We start from the raw sequence: 23802 nt of genomic DNA on the forward strand, positions 1-23802 counted from the left end.
CACACACACACACACACACACACACACACACACACACACACACACACGCACACACACACAGAGCCATGTTTTAAAAGTAAAGTCATTTGAGAATTTCAAAAGAGACTGTTCAAAGTTTCCGACTTCTGCTGCATTTCAAGTAATTTCCAGCTCGTTTGAAAGGGGGGATGATGGTATGAACTAATGTCTGTAATGAGTCTGCAAGACATTAAAGTAAAACACACTTTTGTTTAAAGTTTATGAAAAACAGGTTTTTTCTTGCTTTAACATATATAAAGTGGTCTCCCCTCAGCCTGCCAACTCAGAGAAGGAGGAAAGCAACCAAATTCTGCAGTGTCTGTACAGCCGCCCAGATGAGCCGTCCAGCCCACAACTAACTCTGCCGGCCGGAGCTTCTGCCATTTTTTCATAGCGGTGTATCGCGTCATTCAGGCAGCCAATCTTTAGTTGGCAATTTTTAAGACATTCAAGGCCTGTTTAAAATAGGGATTAGATCCCATAATAGGTCCCCTTTAAACTTTGATTTTACTCTTTTATCTAGAAACAATAGACAGAAAAACAGTTTTTTTTAAAAAACCTAATACCAAAAAACTAGCGCTGTATTAACTAATTATAGCCCAACTGCACTATATAGGTTGAGTTACACTCCCTGCTGTTACATGGGCACTTTATTTGTGATTTATCTTTTGTATCACCCTGTTTTGATCCCACTTAGGAGAAGGGATATTTTTTGAGCCTTTTATTTTCCTCCATATGAGGTTAGACATAATTACATGGACAATGTAACTGACCAATGCACGTCTTGTACAATGTTTATAAATGCATATGGTTCATGGTTTTACATTGAGCTGCTTAAAAAAACAAGGAATCTTAAGTTAGTCTTTCCAAGTGTAAAGTTGGGGACTACATTGTGTTTGTATTTATGAAGGAATGTTACATTCAGGTCAAAACCTTTTTTTGTGGAAAGTTGAATAAACATTGGCATAAAGCAGCATATTTGCCCTTTCCCATGTTGTTAACAGTATTAAAAACATTAAAAAAAATACCTTATGGTAATTTAGAACAGCAAAAAATGTGTGAATAAATGTGCGATTAATTGCGAGTTAACTATGGACAACATGAGATTAATCGCGATTTAAGAAATTAATCGTTTTACAGCCCTAAAAAAAAAAATAATAATCTGAATGACTCATAGTCTCTGTAGATGATACACTGTTAATACTATAGACTCATAGGGCCTGATTTACTAAGATCCTAAATGAAGAGTACTAAATTGCGTGTGCACTGAAAAAGTTTGCACGTGCTGTTGTGTGTTTTGCGGGTGATCAACTAAGAATGCTCAATTGATAACAGGCGCAAACCGCAGTATTTAAATGAGGTGTTGCGTGTCTTATTTGTCTTACTTGTTTGCGCCATGGAGAGTCTGGATGGAAAGCAGGATAGTTGCAAGCGCAAAATTAAATTTGACGAGTTGGAGTTAGAGATATTAGTGGAAGAGGCAAATTGTTGTGCCGTATTCAACACCCCTGCCGTGAAAAGCACCCCCTCGTATATTCAATGATAAGTAGACCAAGAAAAAAAACAACACACTGACACTTCAATATATTTATATATACACACTCACACAAACACATACTTAGGAGTTTATATTATATATATTTACAAATATTATGGAAGACAACACAGTAAGCAGGATATTAATTAATGACATCAATAATTTACCCGATTTTTGTTATCTGTGACTGTGATTGTGAGAAAGTATGACTATTGTGGAATCCATGAGCGCATTTAAACATGAATCATTAACACAAAACTGGACGCTAAACAGAACGTGACACGGAATGAGAATATCATTTTTGTCAGACGAGTGGGTGCTTTTCACGGCAGGGGTGCTGAATACGGCACGACACCGGGGTATGACAACTGCAGAACAAGTATAGGCGCACAATAAGAAACACTTTTTTCTCCATGAAAACACGTGATTTATTTATTATCACAAATAAAAAGTTAATGTGCCTCCTGTGGCAACCTTTTGCTGAATAATACTCGATTTAACATTCAAATAAAATATTTCTCCTTTTGCATGTGGAGAATCCTCACCACAAGTTGAGCCATCCCCACCCCAGTCCTCAAATCAGGCACCAACAAGCATCCCTGCGTAATGCTGGGCAGATTAGCACCTTCCTTTCGAACGTATTAAATACAGCAGCAATCACAATCCCCGCAAAAACTTTCAGGCTTGGTAAATCTCATTGCGTGTGGTAAATGGACATATTTGCATTTTCCCCTCCCAGTATTTAGCGCTTTCTGGCGGGTACGCCCCATATTGATTATTCATCAGGGCAAAAGTACTAAATGAATAGCGTGTGCTATTTTGCTCATTTGAGAGGCGCAGTCCTCTTTGCACGCTGTTAGTAGATCAGCTCGCACATTGGTTTGCGGGTGATGTCGAGTTTGCACACGTTTTTACGCACGCAAACCTTAAAATCAGGCCCATAGTGTCTGTCTTTAGACCGCTGATACACACACACACACACACACACACACACACACACACACACACACACACACACACACACACACACACACACACACACACACACACACACACACACACACACACACACACACACACACACACACACACACACACACACACACACACACAATAATAGATGTATCCACAGCTGCAAGCATGGAAGGATGTATTTGAGCAGCTTTTCAGCACAGCGGCAGCAGGGCAGAGGTTAAGAGCCAGAGCAGAAATGATTATCTCAGAGGAAAAGGCAGGAGAAGACAGAGGATGATAAACCCCCTGGAGATCGTACCTCGTGCTTCAGGTCTATGGTAAAATCGGACTTGAGATTCTCGTGTTGGATCCGCTCAGCGAGTCTGAGACACAGAGAGCAGAAAAAGCAGGGAGCAAGTAAGCGGTGATAAGCTAAGGTGAGAAGTAAAAAGCTCTTGGTGTTAAAGTTTGTCTGCATCCTGAGTCGATACTTGGGGAGCTCACAGTAGCTCACAATTTAATAACCTTTTTCCTGTGACCGTTTTATATATTGGATTAATGGTGAATTTTGCCAAAAGGAAGACAGAAAGTTAAGAAAAAAATTAATTATGTACTCTTTTCATTTGAATTGGGATCAGACCAATTACTGTCTCTTGTTTTATAGATGTAAATAAGCCTCTTATTAACAATTAATGTTCCATGTGAAGGAAGACAGAAAGTTAAAAAAAAAATGTAATTATGTACTCTTTTCATTTGAATTGGCATCGACTGTCTCTTGTTTTATAGATGTAAATAAGCCTCTTATTAGCCTCTATACACACAGGATCTCCAGTTTTTGCTATTTTACCACCAGGAGATGCTGAACTGCATAATGTAGGATATGATGAGATGACTTTTTAATTTGACCTTTATTCAAATGCAGACAGTTTGGACCAAAGAGATTTCAGATTTTATCGCAGACCCACTTTTCTGTTAAACGTTAGTATCCAAGCCAAGTGGCTGGGCCTCTCCACATGGACACATGGTGAAGGAAGACAGAAAGTAACAAAAAAATGTAATTATGTACTCTTTTCATTTGAATTGGGATCGACTGTTTCTTGTTTTTATAGATGTAAATAAGCCTCTTATTAACAATTAATGGTGTCATCTCCAAAAACCCTGAGACAAAAAGCACATGTGAAAATGCTTCATGTTTGAAAATAAAATAAAAGTTGATTTCACACACCTACGGTACAGCGGTGCACTGAGGGCCCAGCCAGCTGCCGGGTCAGGATAACCGAAGGAACTGGGGTCTTCAGAGAAGGCATAGTGGTGGATGATGGAGGCGTCGTTGTCATGGAGACGCTTACCCAAAAACCATTCCTGTGTATAACAATTTAGATTAAAAGTGATTGATGGTGCTGTCCACGATCCACACAAACACAATCAGCTCAGACCATTTAAACCGTATATAGTAAACACAAAAACACAGAAGAATTCAGTGTTACTGAGTAAATGTTGGGCTCTCGGTGTATGCTGTGAATCTACAACGGGTTATTAGGGCCAAACTAAGAGAAATTTTTTTTGAAAATTACGAGAATAAAGTCGTAATGTTGCGAGAATAAAGTCGTAATATTATGAGAATAAAGTCGTAATATTATGAGAATAAAGTCGTAATATTATGAGAATAAAGTCGTAATATTATGAGAATAAAGTCGTAATATTACGAGAATAAAGTCGTAATATTACGAGAATAAAGTCGTAATATTCTCATAACTCATTATATTACAACTTTATTCTCGTAATATTACAACTTTATTCTCGCAACATTATGACTTTATTCTCATAATATTATGACTTTATTCTCGTAATTTCCCTTTTTTTTTGTCGTAATTTGTCCCTAATACTCCGTGGTAGTGAATCCCACCTGCTGGGCTGGATATCTGCTGAGTATCCGGAGCAGAGCAGGAATCTTGAGCCTCGTTTCCTCTTCTGCAAAGAACAACCAGGATGCCGACTCGCCATAAGCAGCAGAGAGGCTGCAGAGATCCACAGCAATCAACCCACAGAGGAAATCATCATGGCTGAATCACCTCCAGCCTGTTGAGTTTGAGTCATCTGATTTGTTCTTATCACCGCATATGTCCAGCACTTACCGTGGAAGAGCAGGGAGGATGCTCCAGTCGCCTTCGTAATGTGACAGTTCATGAAGGAAAAGAACAACTGGAACTCCCTGTATGAAACAGAACAGCGTGATGTTCAAAAATAACCTTCAACCCGTTACCCACCACACTGAGTACGCCTTCACGTCACAATTAGGCAACGCAAGGCTAGGCAAGTTTACTTGTATAGCACAATTCAACACAGCATTCAAAGTGCTTTACATCAACATTAAAGCAGCACTATGTAACTTTTCCACCTTAATATCATATTTCCAGAGTCATTGTGATGGAACATCAACTTCCAACAGGTTTAATGAACCTCTGTCATGGTCTGAGGGGTCTGTATCGCCTTCACTGGCACTATGTAACTTTGAGGAGCATGGTAGGAACCCTGCCACACTAAAAAACTACAATTCTTTCCGGCTTTGACTGCTTTACGGCATACGTCCCTTCCCCCTCCTTCCCGATTCGTAGTTGAGACGAAAATGGGCGGGCCGTGGAGCGCAGAGCTCAGGAGAAGCTGGTAACCCATTGCTGTGTTGTGGCTGCAGCAGCTTCACATAACAGACGTGGGGAAAAGATCGCTAATGGTTTAACTTTTCAACGGTTTCCTGCTCGGAGGCAGAACCACAGAGGCCAAATATCTGATATAACAAAGTAAAAGAGTGAAAGAGTCGTCGGCTCGCTTGGATCGCGGCTGTAACGACCAAACATAACGTTCCACACATGATCACATACAAACACACACACAGACCGGGGTCAGATCAAAACACCGGTTTTATTCCTCACTTCTCCAGCTAAACGCAGTTGCTGGCCAGCTCTCTGCGGTGCAGTTAACCCCAATCTTCAGATAAAACTAGTTTGTTGAGGAAAAAATATTAACTCTTATTTGTAGCTGCAGAGGAAAAAAATAATCTCACGAGGAAAACAAAAATATCGCTCACGCCTCGGAGCCTCTTCAGCATAATATAGCAGTCAAAAAAAAAAGAAAAGAGAAGTAAGAGGGATACAAAACATGTACTGTATGTTGTACTATTATACTAATTTATTGAAACACATGGCGAGTCAAACATTTACCAAAGCAGCTGCCAAACACTCCTAAACAAGATAGTAAGACGTGGGTTGTGCAGAACTGCGGCAGTAAATCCTCATCGGAGCTCCACTCTTTGATAGGGATTTCATATGAACCCAAAACGTTAATAATCATTATTTTCTCCATATACTGCTCCCTGGCTCCCTTGTAGTACTCCCTTGGTATCCCAGTAAATTCCAGTTCCTTTCCAGCAGTTTAACATCTTTTGTTTTGCGTTCCGTCTGTTCACTTGGTGAAACAGAAAAGTAGTTTTGAAAGTCCGTCCCGTCTTCTCTCATCAAAACAAAAGCACGCGACGGGACAGGAGTTTTCCGGCAGTAAGCGCTGGTGCTCATGGGAAATGTAGTGTTCTTTCTGGTAAAGCACTACCGCTTTTGTCCAAAGGAGCCGCCAAACTCAACAAAAGCTGAAAGTTACATTGTGCTGCTTTAAAAGCGGCAAGACACAATTAAACAGTTAACAACAAATGTGAAATATAATGATCGGAAAAGAGGTAAAATAATAAAAGCACAAGTTGTTAAAAAGTAAGGGCAGTAGAGTACAGCAGTGTTGGGCAACCGTCATGTGATTATGAACTTTTATGAACTTGTATAAATATGAATTATGAATTGTGAAATTCGACTTTAAAGCTGGCTGAATCCTCTGTCTGAGACCAGCTTCGAGTTTCATCTAATGGCCGCTTTGTTTGGGAACGAAAGAAAAGACTACAAAGCCCAGCAGGTTTGTAGTCCAGGAGGTGTTAACAAAGGGCGGCACCTGAAGCGGCGCACGTACAGGGAGCTGATCTGCGATCAGTGATTTCAGAGCGGACTGTCCGACGGGCGCTGATGACGTCACCGCATCCCCGGAGGATAAAAGCAGTGGAACCCACACCTCACTCTCTCTTCTTGCCCCCCCAGCTCGTTTGGATCCACCTCTCTCCTTTCCTCCCAGCGCATTTTGGGCCCACGTGTCCAGTTTCTTCAGAGCTAGGGGAGGGGTGGGGGGGAGGGGTCAAATACAGTATAACAAAAGTAATCTGTCCTGATACGTGCGGTGAATCAAACCAATTTACAATTCTACGTCACAATGCCTGCATTCAGGGCTTATCCATCACTGGTGTAACTTTGCACGGTTTAAAAAAATCATAAGTATTTAATTTAAGAGTACGCTAAAATAACAAATAAAATTATAAGAAAAGAGGTAAAATAATAAAAAGCACAAGTTGTTAAAAATAAGGGCAGTAGAGTCCAGCAGGTAAGTATTTAATTTAGGAGTACGCTTCAGTAAACAGTAATGTTTTTAACCTGATTTAAAGGATCTACAGTTGGAGCAGACCTCAGGTCTCCAGGAAGTTTGTTCCACCGGTGAGGAGCAGAATAACTGAACGCTGCCTCACCTTGCTTGGTTCTGGTTCTGGAACCAGAACAAACCAGATCCAGATGAACCTCAGGGGTCTGGGAGCTTCATAGGAACTAACAGATCCAGATGAACCTCAGGGGTCTGGGAGCTTCATAGGAACTAACAGATCAACCATGGATTCTGGTCCAAGACCATTCAGGTCTTTGTAGTCCAGCAGTAAGATTTTAAACTCTATCCTTTGACTCACTGGAAGCCAGTGTAGTGATTTCATGACCGGTGTAATGTGGTCCAGTTTCCTGGTGTTTGTAAGGACAATTAATACAACTCCTTACACGAGGGACTGCCAACCAGTGGCCATATGCTTGTAGGTAGCTGTGACTGTCATCCAACCACAAACTCACAAGTCCCACTGTGTCCAAGTGCCCTTGAGCATGACCCTGAACTACACACTGCTCTCTCTGTGTTCAGTCGTGTGTTACCATGGAAACAAAGAACTGCATGCAGCATAGAGTGCATATGCAGATAAATCTAATGTTAAATACACACAACACAGAGGTCCAGCTGCACTTCACTGACCACAGGAACAAACGTTTAAAAGCTTTTATTTAGCTGTTTGATACAACATTTTACTTTATTTGGACAGGATCTCCAGTTTTTGCTATTTTACCACCAGGAGATGCTGAACTGCATAATGTAGGATATGATGAGATTAGTTTTGCATTTAATTTGACTTTTAATCAAATGCAGACAGTTTGGACCAAAGAGATTTCAGTTTTTATCGCAGACAGACGTTTCTGTTTAACGTTAGTATCCAAGCCAAGTGTCTGGGCCTCTCCAAATGGACACATGGTGAAGCCACGGGGATCATTACATGATTATTGAGTCGAGGAACTATAAAGTCATTTTTTTCTCTAATCTCTCCCTTTAGATATTTTCAACTGACCTGCTTCTGCACACTTTATTTTGGAAGTTAAGTTTTATTTGAACATTTGAGCTACTATTTTAACTGAACCATCAGAGAAGCCCATTAATTAAGAATCAATACACAGTTGAACCAATGAATTGCTGAACAAAACCATCAGGCTGAAGAGTTACGAGGTATAATCCCAGAAAGATCATATGCATGTATATCTAAGGTAAAGACAGACATAAAACAAAATAAAATGACCAAAAGAGCAACAACAAGACGCCATACCAAATAACTACTCATAAATGTTACATGACCAGTCAAAAATGCAAACAACCACAAAGATTAAACGACTCTGTTGTAGCAAAAGCATTATTGGGATTTATGTAACTGTGTCACAAACAACTCATTTAAAGTAAGTAACACAGAAAAGAATTATATTAATGTGATTAGTCATGCAACTAAGATGCATGACTGTAAAAGCATGTTGTACGCCATAACTGCGCAACATTTAAAACTCTATATTTTCCTTGCTTTTCATTTTGCTGTCTTTTAGCTCCAGAAACTAATTTATCCTCTTTAATTAAAGTAACACTGTACAACTGAAGAGTATTAATATAAACCTATAGTCTGGCTTACAGAGGAACCTCTTGATTTACTAGAACATGGTATAAAATGAATATGTTACTGATAATCAGTTTGGCTTCAAATGGGAACAAAGTATTGATATCTGTACTTTTGGACCAAACGAAAGTATAAATGGATCAAGTGGAAAGAATTCCACAATTGTTTTTTTTTTAGTGATGCCTGCTAGTTCTTGAGGGCCGTTACTCTGCATGTTCTCCATGTTTCCCTGCTCCTGCTCCAAATGAATCCATCTCCATCATCACAAGATTTTTACTGATCCACTCATTTAATTCAGGTGTTATTGAGTAGGATGCATAAAACATGCAGGCCAGAGGCCCTTGAGGCATTCAGTACAACAAGTTATGAAAAATAAAGCCGTATTTTAAGATGTGTGGAAGAAATGTGCTCAACACAATTTCATATTTATGTGGATTATTTATTATTGCAGCTGAACGGATGGGGTAGGATGTGTGAGCGGTAGTTTCATTATAAAACATTTTAAGCAGATGATTGGGTGAGTTTCCACTCGTATTGGTACAGCAATAATAAAAGTCTGTTCACTATTTGGTGCATTTTGATATAAAAATATTGTTAAGACCACTGTTATGATAATTAGAAGTAATCTAGATGGAAACTGACATGCATGACTTCTTGTTTGCTGCTGCTCTGAAGATGTGTGATGAGACATTTCAGATGATAAGCACATTTAGGTGTTCTGCACTTTACCAGTGAGACAGGATATTACTTTGGAAATTTTAAAATGATTGTCTTGTTTCTTGTCAGGGTTTTTTAAATTGTTTTCCTCACTTTGTTTACAGGTCATTTTGGTTTCACTGTGGCATTTAGTGACTGTGTGAGATTTGTAGGAGAAGATCCTTCAAGTTCCAGTACAATCCATACCTTTACAAATCAAAGTGGAACACCTGTTCTGTTGGAACTTGAAATTGCTGTACAGACTTATGTGTATGTTGCCTGCACTCGTTTTAATTTTAGTTGTCTGAGTTTAGCACTTGGAGCCATTACTACTCTTGTATGTGTATGAAAGTTAGGATTATCACTGCTATTTCATCGTTTCCATGGACACCAAGGGCCTGATTTACTAAAGGTATGTGTAAAAACGTGTGCAAACTTGACATCACCCGCAAACCAAAGTGCCAGCTGATCTACTAACAGCGTGCAAAGACGACTGCGTCTCTGAAATGCGCAAAATTGCACACGCAATTCAGTTAGTACTTTTGCCCTGATGAATAATCAATATGGGGCGTAACCGGCAGAAATCCTAAATACTGGGAGGGGAAGATGCAAATTGCTCCATTTACCACGCGCAATGAGATTTACCAAGCCTGAAAGTAATTGCGCGTATTGTGATTGCGTCTGTATTTAATACGTTCGAAAGGAAGGTGCTAATCTGCTGCTGCTGTTATTGTGGCAAGGAGGCGACATCCAAAATCAAAGAATACGCAGAGAGAGAGTCTTTATTCTGCTGCATGCTATTTTAAAAATGGTTGCACAAGTTTTATTAAAGGCCACTTTTTCTTTAGTTCTCCGCCTTATATCTTGCCACCTTCTCTTATTGTGCCCCCCTCCACTCGCCCACAAGCAGGCCAAGCCTTTGTGCCAAAACTTTGTATTTTATTGATTACTTATCTTATTGAACGTGAAATCATCCTTCGTAAATTACATTTAATTAAAACCCGTGCTTATTAATCACAAAACACAGGTTAAACATCATGACCAAATCCGCTCCGACCCGCTGTGTCTGTGATTAGCGCAGAGACTGCAGCTTCGCCTGAATTATGCTTCTGCATTAAATTGACGGCGTAGCCGACGGCGTAGGGTCGCGGTGCGGTGTGCGTCGCCGCGTACCCTACGCCGTCGGTTCTGCGGAACCATAAATCAGCCTTTAGTGTGCGCTCTGTGCTGTTCTGAACACTTCTCTTCTTTCGGCCATATGATCCATATGGTCCCGTCTGTCACACATTTACTGTCAGTGTTTGCTATATAATATATAATATTTGCAATATACTGTGGACATCTGAATAAAAACTTAACTCATAAATAGATGAATCAATCTATTGTCTGATATAGCTGATTGTCTTTTTCTCCTCAGATCATGCCGAGCACCGCCGGGTCACGCAAACCCGACCAATTCAATATTAAAATCAAATTCAGTCCTGTGGCCCGTTTTTCTATTTCGTATTTTTGATCTGTGCCTAAAATTGAAATATGAAAAACCAGACGTTTTTCCGTTTTTTGTGTTACCAACTGCATTTATTCTATCGCAGGTTTTCTCCGATATTGCGTTTCTTTTGGTAATGTTTAAATTTCTTTGCTGTAGTTCATTAATGTGTTTATTTGCCTCTTCCACTAATATCTCTAACTCCAACTCGTCAAATTTCATTTTGCGCTTGTGACTTGTGACTGTGCTTTCCATCCACTCTCCATGGCGCAGAGTTTGCGCTCGCAAACTGTAAGACACGCAACACCTCATTTAAATACTGCAGTTTGCACCTGTTATCAATTGCGCAAGCAATCTTAGTTGATCACCCGCAAACCACACGCAAACAGCACGCGCAAACTTTTTCAGTGCACACGCAATTTAGTACTCTTTATTTAGGATCTTAGTAAATCGGGCCCCAAGAGTTCTGTCCTTGGTAAAGACTAATTGGCTGATTGATTGAATCGGTGACGACTGGTATGATATAACAAAATACCATCTTCTGATGGAGAACCAATTCAAGTTATTAACAAACAAAAAACTTTTGGGTTTTTAAGACTTGGTGTAAAATTATCAAAAAGCACTCCAATCTGGCCAAAATGGGCAGAAGTTTGACAAAGATCATCAGCACACACACACACACACACACACACACACACACACACACACACACACACACACACACACACACGCACACACACACACACACACACACACACACGTAAATATTCAGGTACATATCAGTAAAAACACTTTTTTAAAGACCTGAATAAATGTATTTTTGACACACATAGAACCACAATCAGATATCAGAATGACCATATTGACATGTATAATAAAATGAGTTAATTCTATGACTAAATGATCCTGCACTTTTTTATTTATTGGTTTATTTCGCAGGGATGTAGTACATTCATAACTTCTGCCATTGATAAAAGTTCAGCTGCACAAGCTTTTTAGAAGCAAGGTCATTTTAGTAGCCGAATAGAAACATCTGCACATTCTGTTTGACATTTTATGCCGTTTTTTGTGGCAGTATGCACTGATTTTTGTCCCACCATCCTCACTGACGAGTGCTGAAGAGCAACTGATTCACAGCAGTGCTACTCATAACGGTGAAATGGAAAGTTTAGTTTAGTTTAGTTTATTTATTTAGCAATATAAGACAAATTTAACAATAAATGTAAAAACATTGAAATAACATGCAAGGAAAGGAAGAAGCCTGGTGGCTTATATAGAATCATTTCCATATATGAATAAAAAAAAAACAAAAGCTACACAAGGGGGAGTAAAAAAACAAAAAACACAAAAGAAAATGTAACTCAGGAATAACATATAAATATATAATATAAATATATAAAAGCAGCAAACACATGAATCAGTGTCTCTTTCCTGTCTAGTCTGACAACAACTCCCTCATTAGACTAAATCCATTACTACATCGAGAATAAAGGTTGATGACACTAAATAAATGGAGGAAGAAATTGAAGGCTGCAAAGCTTCACCGATGAGTTTCATGAAAAAGCAGAAGAATGCCATTTTAATGGTTATACTCGTGTTACATCAGGTGGAAAACCTCTTGGCAAGGTGCAGCCAGCACCAACTGGCTGTAGCTAATCATTGGGACAGGATGCACATAAAACTCCACCTGTTTAAAGCAAATGAGCTGTTAATTTGTGTCAATTTAGAGGGCAGTTAATGGCATTTACTCTAGGGTAAGTCTCAAAGTTTCTATCTTTTTAGTACTTTATGAGGTAAGTCAATATAGTGCTCAAGGTTTCTTCCCTCCTAAAGGGGAGTTTTTCCTTGCCACTGTTTGACTTATTCAATCGTATTTGTTATTTACTGTCTAATTATGTATTGCCGCTGTTAATGTCAATGTAAAGCACTTTGAATTACCTTGTGTTGAATTGTGCTATACAAATACATTTGCCTTGCCTTGCCTTAAGGTTTTTCTCCCAGTAGGGGAGTTTTTTTACCTGCCACTGTTTATGTCATGTTTAGTGCTGTCAAGCAATTAAAAAAAAAATAATCTAGGGCTGCTCAGTGGCGCAGTGGGTTAAGCAGCGGCTCATATACTGAGGCTACAGTCCTCCTGCAGCGGTCGCAGGTTCGAATCCCGGCCTGTGCACCTTTGCTGCATGTCATCCTCGATCTCTCTCTCTACCCCTTTCATATCTGCAGCTTGAATAAAGGGCCACTAGAGCCCAAAAAAATCTTTATAATAATCTAATTAATTAAAGGATTTATAATTAATTAATCACATTTTAATCTCATATCTGCTAAAGGTCCCCAAATAAAGAATTCGAATTCTAGGACATTGCAAAATTGCAGTCCATGACTAATCAATTGAATACACTAAGAAGAGAAGATTTGAAATCAACATTTTTATTGGTGAAGTGTGTTTCATAAATGAAATTCAAAAGAAAGAGGTCAAGCACATCAGCAAAGGAAGGTGCTGAAAATGTTGTTTTATGTCCTGTTGTTTAATATGAACTTGTGTTTAAAATTAAACTGGAAAGAGCGTCTGTTAGAACACCCTTGGTTCTAACAAAAAACAAGTGTTTTTTATCTTTTGCAGAAATAACTGTCCTGCGCCACATTTTGACTCGCTGCATTTTTTTCTCTCTGAGGAGAAAGTTAGTGTGAACTAACAACATAAAGCTCAATATATTGAACGAGTAAACCCTACGTAGTTGAAGAGTTTCCAGCTGGCAAACTGCGTTTGTTTTATCCAGACCACAGTGTGACCGCAGGTCCGACTGAAATAAAGGCTGAGCATATTAAGATGAATTCAGCCCACAGAGATCAATTACCATTGATAAAGATGTTGGATTTATCCTAAGCCATTGTGGAGACCCTCAGATAGTTTCTCCAGAGTGAAACACTGTGTTTAGCATCCCACGGTGTTAATTAGAGACTTCTGCTGAGATTGATTTGCGTTCCAGTGGTGGCAGGCTGCTCGATATATTTTTTTTGTGCTGCCTAAATCGTTGGGATCACAAAGGCAACAATAGCTCTTGTGTTGACTAAAGCCTGATGAAAATGAATACCTCAATGGGTGTTTCACAGGGGGAAATAACACTGATCAGAGCTGATTGTAGAGCCTTTCTCATTTTTAATGACGGTATAAAAATCCTTCCCCAGAACCCATGGTGACTACTTTCTGCAAGCATATGAAAGGGATGCTGAGGGGATGAGGGATGCTCTTTCACACTGATTAGAAGAATCAGCTACCAGTTTTGATGACCAAAATCTCTTCAGTTTACAGCACCAGTTACCTTTAATGGATAATAAACATCTGTAACCAGATATATGAACACATGTCATCTGATTCCACTGACGTCTATCACAAATTAGTCTTACATTTGAAATAACCGTCACTCAGATCCTTTAAGCGAAGGTGGAAAGGCTCTGTGGCAGGGACGACCAGCGAAGGCTAACATAATATTTGGTAATGCAAAACTCTAACTTTAACAGAAGGTGTTTTCTGTGGAAAAGATGACACTTTTTGGAGTTTTAGGTGGAGTTATGCATTGCTGCAGTTTCTTTTTTTTGTGGTTGTTTTTTTTTGTTTTATTCAAAAGCAATGTATAATGTATACGGTGTAGGGTGCGTGTCGCCGCGTACCCTACACTGTAAGCTACGCCGTACCCTACGGCGTACGCTATGCGTCGATTTAACGCAGAACCATAAATCAGGCTTTACAACCAATCAGCGTTGGCTCACAGCCCCGATGCGTTCAGGACAGTTGTAAAGTAAGAATTAGCCTACACTGGCCATTAGGTCTGTAATGGAACCTGACTGTTGATATTTGCAAGGGGAAAAAAAAAAAACGAAAAGAAAAAAGAAAAAAAAAAAACGGCCCATAGCACGAGGCCCCATGGGGCGCGAGGCCCCGTGCGGTCGAACGGTTCGCACACCCCTTGCAGCGGCCCTGTATTCTAGTACTGGCATGGCAGCACCTGTGTCCAACTGGACTCTCATCAGTCCAACCAGCACTGATCCAGCTGGACCTCCTATGGGATTTCTTGCTTGTGTTGTTCTCTCAGATGTAAGTCACTTTGGATAAAAGCGTCTGCTAAATGACAGTAGTAGTAGTAGTAGTAGTAGTAGTAGTAGTAGTAGTAAGACGTGGGCCAAATCAATATGCGGAACACAACTATTTGCGGTGGTGGCCTCTAAAAAAGGAAGAACAGGAAGAAGTGGCTTTGCTTTATTTCATTTCCCAGCAGTTGATTCGTAGAGACACCAAATCAGTCCAAAACCTATATTCATCTCCATTCAATATTGGCAAGACACTGACAGCTAATGTAGCCATTTTTCTAAAAACAATACAATTACTAGTCAATCGTTCCTCTTTTCAAAAGAAATGCTCAATGTGATGTAGCGTATCTTGCACGTGTGGAACGTATCAGCACATAAGACACACCAGGACCTGATTTAGATACAACTGGTTATTTTTTCTTCAGGTGTCAGTTCTAATTTGGCAGTCCCTCATTATCTTGAAAATATTACCTTCCCAAGTTCAGCTGCCTGCTGCAGAATCTCCATCTTTCTCTGGAGAGCACGATTGGCATGGTAGGAGTTCCTCTGACTCTGGATCACTATCACCACCTTTTCCAGCCCTGAGGAAAAAACACGCAAACAAAAGAAAACTGGCTTAGAGCTTCATATTTACTGTTTATATACGTGTGTGTGTGTGTGTGTGTGTGTGTGTGTGTGTGTGTGTGTGTGTGTGTGTGTGTGTGTGTGTATGTATGTTTACAATGTTTGGCATTGGTTATTCATCTTAATTTCAGCAAGAATAGGTGTATTCCCCAAATCTTCAAACTTCAAGGCCTCCTCCTCACACCAGATGTATTTATTGCTCTAGATTTAACTTAAATTCTCGTTAAAGATTACAGACAGCAAACACGAATATTGGAGTGTGTTGCGATGACCTCCAGTACTAGAGTATGAAACCTTGGTGTTGTTTTTGATCAGGATTTGTCGTTTAAACAGCATATTAATCAGGTTTGTAAAATAGCGTTTTTCCATCTCTGTAATATTGCAGATGAGGAACATCCTCTTGCAGAGTGATGCAGAAACACTAATTCACATGTTTGTATCTTCTAGACTAGATTACTGTAATGTGTTATTAGCAGGATGTCCAAGTAATTCTCTGAATATCGAGTGCGAGTGCTGACAGGAATCATCAAGAGAGACCACGTCTCTCCAGTGTTAGCGTTGCTCCATTGGTCCCTGTAAAACTCAGAATCCAATTCAAAATGTTATTACTTGCGTATAAAGCCCAAAACAGCCTGGACATGGACAATAGATCAAACCATCTGCAACTAAATGCCTCACTCACCCACAGACATTTGTGCAGGATGCTCCTGCTGCTCTGCCGCCTGCAGAGTCACAGAGATGCTCGTTAGGGCAGAAACACACGGCGAGCCCAATGATTTATCACTGATGACAGCACAGACCTGAGGGCCAACACTTACACAAGGGTTCTGTTTGTCTCCAGCTGAGGGGCCTGGACATCGTGAGAAAAGAGAGTAAAAAAACAATAAATACAATAACTGTACTGGCAAGGGCTGTCGAGCAATAGATTGACCAGTCAACTGAAAATGAATCAGTGTTTCAGTAGCTATTTAATAGAATATGTTTCATTTTTGTCCAATGCATGCACTAATATGAGCATTTGTTGAGGGGGTTTAAAAGTGAAGCCTGGATCTAAAGTTGTTGACTGTAGGTCTAAAGCCACATCCATCATGGTGTCCCATGAGATTTCTTTTTTTTTTTTTTTTTTTTTCAATTTAACATTTGAAAAAGGTGCAATGATTACAAATCTTCACATTATGCAATTTCAAGTTGAATTAAAGCTGCAAGCAGCGATGAACGGGCCCTCGCACTCACGGCCACCGCCCCTATAAGCATATCAGAAATGACACCACCCACAACTTCCTATGTCAAACCATTCAAAAGATATAGCAGAAAAAAGGGACAACCAATCAGAAGAAGGGGCGGGGCTAATTCAGGCCAATGAAGGTCAAGGACTCCATACAGAATCTGATGACACCATCCACGACTCTCTATGTCAAACCATTCAAAAGTTATAGCAGAAAATCGGGACAACCAATCAGAAGAAGGGGCGGGGCTAATTTTCACCAATTATGGTCAAGGACTCAATACCGAGTCCCATGACACCACCCACGACTCTTTATGTCAAACCTTTCAAAAGTTATGCCAGAGAAAAGTATTCTAGGGGGCGCTGTTGAGCCGTTAGGCCACGCCCATTAATGCAAACCATGAAATATCAAATTTATCGCCAGGCCTGCCTTGCATGCAAAATTTGGTGACTTTTGGAGAACTATCAAATATGGACCAATCAGATGAAGGGGGGCACGCTTTTTGCCGTCTAGCGTCGCCACGGTAACACTTTTGAAAGAGAAAAGTAATGCGCGTAGTCTCAAGATGAAGACGCACATTTTGATGTATAACACACCTGGGTGCACGTTACGGTTCGGGCCGTATTAATTGCCGAAAGAATGGCATAAATTGCACCAAAATTACACAATTAATTCAAAATGGCCGACTTCCTGTTCGGTTTTGGCCATGGCGCCAAGAGACTTTTCTTTAAGTTGTGACATGATACAGGTGTGTACCGATTTTCGTGCATGTACGTCAAACCGTGTTGTGGGGCTTGAGGCACAAAGTTTTCCGGGGGGCGCTGTTGAGCCCTTTTGCCACGCCCATTAATACAAACCATGAAATATCAAATTTATCGCCAGGCCTGCCTTGCATGCAAAATTTGGTGGCTTTTGGGGAACTATCAAATATGGACCAATCAGATGAAGGGGGGCGCACTTTTTGGCGTCTAGTGTCGCCACGGTAACACTTTTGAAAGAGAAAAGTAATGCGCGTAGTCTCAGGATGGAGACGCACATTTTGATGTATAACACATCTGGGTGCACGTTACGGTTCGGGCCGTATTAATTCTCGAAGGAATGGCTCATATTGCTCCAAAATTACGCGATTAATTCAGAATGTTCAAAATGGCCGACTTCCTGTTCGGTTTCGGCCATGGCGCCAAGAGACTTTTCTTTAAGTTGTGACATAATACAGGTGTGTACCGATTTTCGTTCATGTACGTCAAACCGTATTATGGGGCTTGAGGCGCAAAGTTTTTTCTGTCTGAACCAACCAGATGAAGGGTGGGCGCGCTTTTTGGCGTCTAGCGTCACCACGGTAACGCTTTTGAAAGAGAAAAGAAATGCGTGGTGTCGCAGGATGGAGACGCACGTTTTGATGTATAACACACTTGGGGGCACGTTACGGTTCAGGCCGTATTAACTGCCGAAGGAATGGCATAAATTGCGCCAAAGGGACACGATTAATTCAAAATGGCTGACTTCCTGTTCGGTTTCGGCCATGTCGCCAAGAGACTTTTCTTTAAGTTGTGTACTGATACAGGTGTGTAGCGATTTTCGTGCATGTACGTCAAACCGTATTGTGGGGCTTGAGGCACAAAGTTTTCCGGGGGGCGCTGTTGAGCCATTTTGCCACGCCCATTAATGTAAACCATTAAATATCAAATTTTTCGCCAGGCCTGACTTGCATGCAAAATTTGGTGACTTTTTGGGCACGTTTAGGCCGAGGGCAAAAAGGCCCTCCTTTCGTCAGAAGAAAGAAAGAAAGAAAGAAAAAAGAAATTAAAGCTGCAAGCAGCGATGAACGGGCCCTCGCACTCACGGCCACCGCCCCCCATAAGCATATCAGAAATGACACCACCCACAACTTCCTATGTTAAACCATTCAAAAGTTATAGCAGAAAAAAGGGACAACCAATCAGAAGAAGAGCGGGGCTAATTCAGGCCAAAGAAGGTCAAGGACTCAATACAGCGTCCAATGACGCCACCCACGACTCTCTATGTCAAACCTTTCCAAAGTTATGGCAGAGAAAAGTATTCTAGGGGGCGCTGTTGAGCCGTTAGGCCACGGCCATTAATGCAAACCATGAAATATCAAATTTATCGCCAGGCATGGCTTGCATGCAAAATTTGGTGACTTTTGGAGAACTATCAAATATGGACCAATCAGATGAAGGGGAGGCGCGCTTTATGGCATCTAGCGTCGTCACGGTAACACTTTTGAAAGAGAAAAGTAATGCGCATAGTCGCAAGATCGAGACGCACATTTTGATGTATAACACACCTGGGTGCACGTTACGGTTCGGGCCGTATTAATTGCAGAAGGAATGGCATAAATTGCGCCAAATTTACACAATTATTTCAAAATGGCTGACTTCCTGTTCGGTTTCGGCAATGGCGCCAAGAGACTTTTCTTTAAGTTGCGACATGATACAGGTGTGTACCGATTTTTGTGCATGTACGTCAAACCGTATTATGGGGCTTGAGGCACAAAGTCTTCCGGGGGGCGCTGTTGAGCCATTTTGCCACGCCCATTAATACAAACCATGAAATATCAAATTTATTGCCAGGCCTGCCTTGCATGCAAAATTTGGTGACTTTTGGGGAACTATCAAATATGGACCAATCAGATGAAGGGTGCCGCGCTTTTTGGTGTCTAGCGTCGCCACGGTAACACTTTTGAAAGAGAAAAGTAATGCGCGTAGTCGCAGGATGGAGACGCACATTTTGATGTATAACACACCTGGGTGCACGATACGGTTCGGGCCGTATTAATTCTCGAAGGAATGGCATATATTGCTCCAAAATTACGTGATTAATTAAGAATGTTCAAAATGGCCGTCTTCCTGTTCGGTTTCGGCCATGGCGCCAAGAGACTTTTCTTTAAGTAGCGACATGATAAAGATGTGTACCGATTTTCGTTAATGTACGTCAAACCGTATTATGGGGCTTGAGGCGCAAAGTTTTTTCTGTCGGAACCAATCAGATTAAGGGTGGGCTGGCTTTTTGGCGTCTAGCGTCGCCACGGTAATGCTTTTGAAAGAGAAAAGTAATGCGTGGTGTCAGAGGATGGAGACGCACATTTTGATGTATAACACACCTGGGTGCACGTTACGGTTCGGGCCGTATTAACTGCTGAAGGAATGGCATAAATTTCGCCAAAATGACACGGCAAATTCAAAATGGCCGACATCCTGTTCGGTTTCGGGCATGACCCCAAGAGACTTTTCTTTAAGTTGTCCCATGATACAGGTGTGTACCGATTTTCGTGCATGTACGTCAAACCGTATCGTGGGGCTTGAGGCACAAAGTTTTCAAGGGGGCGCTGTTGAGCCATTTTGCCACGCCCATTAATGCAAACCATTAAATATCAAATTTTTCGCCAGGCCTGACTTGCATGCAAAATTTGGTGACTTTTTGGGCACGTTTAGGGGAGCAAAAAGGCCTTCCTTTCGTCAGAAAAATAACGCGAAGAATTCCTACAGATACAATAGGGCCTTCGCACTGAAGGTGCTCGGGCCCTAAAAAGAAAAATTCCTACAGATACAATAGGGCCTTCGCACTGAAGGTGCTCGGGCCCTAATAAAAAAAATGATACAAAGAATTCCTGCAAATACAATAGGGCCTTCGCACTGCAATTGCTCGGGCCCTAATAATACCAATTCCTACAGATACAATAGGGCCTTCGCACTGAAGGTGCTCGGGCCCTAATTATAACATATAAAGAGTATAAATCAAATAAAAAACAAAACAAAAAGCACAACACATTATAACCAGCCAGGGGGGATGAAATTATAACAGAAAGCCAAAACATTTACATACATTTATGGTTTTGATTGCTTTTGAATTTGTAGAAAACTTAATAGAGTCCAGATACTGATTGAATTCACAATGAAAAGTAACAAAAGAGGGTTTTTTTTGTAAGAATTTGGATTTGTGGATGTGGAATTTTACAAGGATATTCAACAAATTAATAACAAATGTTTCTTTTGGCTTTGTTCTAATCGTTACATGGTCAAAAACACCAAACAACACATCCTTCCAAAATAATTTGAAATCAGTTTCAATGCTTTCAGACACTGGTGTCCCATGAGATACTGGGCCCTTTGTTACAGAAGTCTACAGAGAATCTGTCGAGGCTAAAAGGAAAGGTGAGCAAAAAAGTAAAGCTATTAATTTACTGGGTGATCGACAAGTGACCAAAATAATGAAACAATCAAGCCAAAATGGGCTTCCCCTGGAGCCACCAGTCCCCCTGAGGGATGAATTATGGGTTTAGTCATCTAAGAGGGGGTCAGAGTACACTGTTCCTACAGGGTTCCAGTTGAGGCATTTGGTTAATATTCCTTCCTACAGCCTCCCAAGGGAAGGGCTGCAGACACTTCCAGGCTCAGGACAGTCCCATGACTCATTAGAGAGATTATATCTTTGGCTTGGCTGTGTTCAGAATAACTTGCTGTTCCCCCCAACAGAGTGGGAGGAAGTGGGTTGGGGGCAGAGGTGGGTAGAGTAGCCAAAAATTGTACTAAAGTAAAAGTACTGTTCAGAATAATATGACTCAAGTAGAAGTAAAAAGTAGTCATCCAAATAATTACTTGAGTAAAAGTAAAAAAGTACTTGGTGAAAAAACTACTCAAACTAATCATCTTCAGGCAAATTAAATCAATAAAATAATAAAATAAATAAAAATTAATAAAAAATAGCTTAAATTAAAATAATCTTAGTAAATTCAAGTAGTTTAATAAATAAAATAATAACAGAATAAAAAAATTAATTAAGCACAAGTACCACAAAATGTCAAGCCTTTGTACTTTTCTTTTTTAACCAGGCAGAACTAGAACAAACATGAACTCATAGAAACTCTGTGTGTGTTTGAGTCTGTGTAAATGTGACAAAACATGCAAAAACAAACATTTTTCCCAAAGAATCACCCAGTGATGTCATGAGATTAACGCGTACGCGGATAAAAGGGATAAAAGAACGAGCACAATGTAGCACAATGTAGCGGAGTAAGAGTAACAATTTCTTCTTCACAAATCTACTCAAGTAAAAGTAAAAAGTATAGTGATTCAAAACTACTCCTAAAAGTACAAAATTTCCCAAAACTTACTCAAGTAAATGTAACAGAGTAAATGTAACTCGTTACTACCCAGCTCTGGTTGGGGGAGGGAGGTCTGGGCACCTCTGCCCAGACTATTCCCCCAAAACCCAGTCACACACGAACGGCAGAAAAATGGATGGCTGTAGGTTTAAACTATCTGACATCATTCGTCACAGAAATAACTTTGCAAACATTTAATAGACAGACATATTCGTGAGAGTAGTGGTGCAAGCTGTGGCAATACCAGAATCAGCATCAGTGGCAGAGCCAGTTCTGGAGTAGCACATCTTCATCACTATTGTATTGTGTTAACATTTTGAATTTATGCAATCACAAGACAGACTTTGAAATCAGGATAGCTCGGCGTGCTTTGTGGTCAATGTGAGTAGGTGGCATGAGCAGTGATGTAAAAGCATGACAATTTGTCCTAATGTTATACAGGTATATTTGTTAAATTGCAATCATGAAAAAAGGATTTCTATTAATACTGCAGACTGTGAAATCTCTCATTAGAACATTTTCAAATGTTTTATTTTAAGCCAGGTGTATTCCCGATGCCTTGTTTGCTACTGTGCTATTGCCATGCTGGTTCAGCATGTCGCTCACTTGGAAACATGACAGAATCGGGTCATGTTAATGTTATTATCTTCACCTGGATTTTTCATGGAGACATAGCAGTTTAATCAGGACTTCAAAATAAACATGCAGCTGTTATCTTTAGGAGTACAAAAAGCTGATAAATGCATTCTTGAATCCAAAAATATTATAAATACAGGTGTAATGGGAAAACATTCATTTATTAAAATTAAATATTGATTTTTGGACAATGTTTCTCAATAATATTGAGTTTTCAACCATACAGTAACAGATGAATACTCAATATTCCTATAGGATCATTTAACCACACATCCAACCATGAACATCAAAAGTATTTTTTTTCAGTATCCTGGCAAATTTTCATTGAAAAAATTCAAATCTGAATAGAGTTTTAATCAACTAGCAGTATTTCTGAACAGTGTGTAAAGTTTTCCATCCAGCATACAATCCCTTTGGTTTGTCATTTCAAAATAAAAGTTTTGAATGCTTACACCACACTCCACTTGCTATAAAACCACCCCTAAAGAATCTAGTTATTATGGAAAGTATATATTTATACGTAAGAGAAGTGGCGTTGATATATACCCTAACAACTGATTTCAAATATTCAAACTTTATATTACAGCAATTATTACTTTGAAGAAAGAAATCGACCCGACTTCCGCTTTATAGCTGCCACTCTTCTTCAGTGTTTGTAGCTTTGATTAGCGCGCAGGCTAATGCTGCCAGAGCATCCTCTCACTTACCCAAACAAAGTAGAAACACCGTGACCACATTGTATGTGTCAATCATAATGGGGCGCGGCGGGACCTCCAAACTGCTGCTTTAATTGCTGCTTAGAAAAGCCTTTTTGTCCACATTCCCGTACCGGCTGAATTGTCATTTTATGTTGTTCTTTAGTGCTGGTGCGGAGCTGTAGCGACCCCTAGCGGAGGGACACGAGCACGACACCTTCCCCGCACATACGACAACTGTAAAACACTTAAGGCTGATTTATGGTTCTGCGTTAAATCGACGCAGAGTCTACGCCGTAGGGTCTGCGTTGGTGTAACGCGGAACCATAAATCAGCCTTAAAACACAATAAACATATACAGGACTGTCTCAGAAAATTAGAATATTGTGATAAAGTTCTTTATTTTCTGTAATGCAATTAAAAAAACAAAAATGTCATACATTCTGGATTCATTACAAATCAACTGAAATATTGCAAGCCTTTTATTATTTTAATATTGCTGATTATGGTTTACAGTTTAAGATTAAGATTCCCAGAATATTCTAATTTTTTTAAATAGGATATTTGAGTTTTCTTAAGCTGTAAACCATGATCAGTTGATCAGAATGATCAGAAT

The 23802-nt window shown here is 40.1% G+C and overlaps 1 protein-coding gene across 3 annotated transcripts in view; it reads right to left on the reverse strand.

Moving 5' to 3' along the window:
- LOC133460194 (beta-1,3-glucosyltransferase-like) overlaps positions 1 to 23351 on the reverse strand; it is a 112408-nt gene extending 89057 nt beyond the window's left edge. The window contains exons 1-8 of one of the 3 annotated variants that reach the window (XM_061740767.1): positions 23199 to 23351; positions 16326 to 16357; positions 16190 to 16229; positions 15355 to 15464; positions 4645 to 4721; positions 4416 to 4527; positions 3735 to 3871; positions 2829 to 2892 (exon numbers count right to left, since the gene is read on the reverse strand). In XM_061740767.1, the coding sequence (XP_061596751.1) occupies positions 2829 to 2892; positions 3735 to 3871; positions 4416 to 4527; positions 4645 to 4721; positions 15355 to 15464; positions 16190 to 16229; positions 16326 to 16357; positions 23199 to 23244 (618 nt within the window). In that variant the 5' untranslated portion in view covers positions 23245 to 23351. Of the gene's footprint in view, positions 1 to 2828; positions 2893 to 3734; positions 3872 to 4415; positions 4528 to 4644; positions 4722 to 15354; positions 15465 to 16189; positions 16358 to 23198 lie in introns of all 3 variants that reach the window. The other 2 variants (XM_061740766.1, XM_061740768.1) reach the window with 2 other exon arrangements.
- Between the last annotated feature and the right edge of the window lie 451 nt (positions 23352 to 23802).

This window comes from Cololabis saira, chromosome 14 (genome assembly GCF_033807715.1).
Source record: "Cololabis saira isolate AMF1-May2022 chromosome 14, fColSai1.1, whole genome shotgun sequence".
Taxonomy (NCBI): Eukaryota; Metazoa; Chordata; class Actinopteri; order Beloniformes; family Belonidae; genus Cololabis; species Cololabis saira.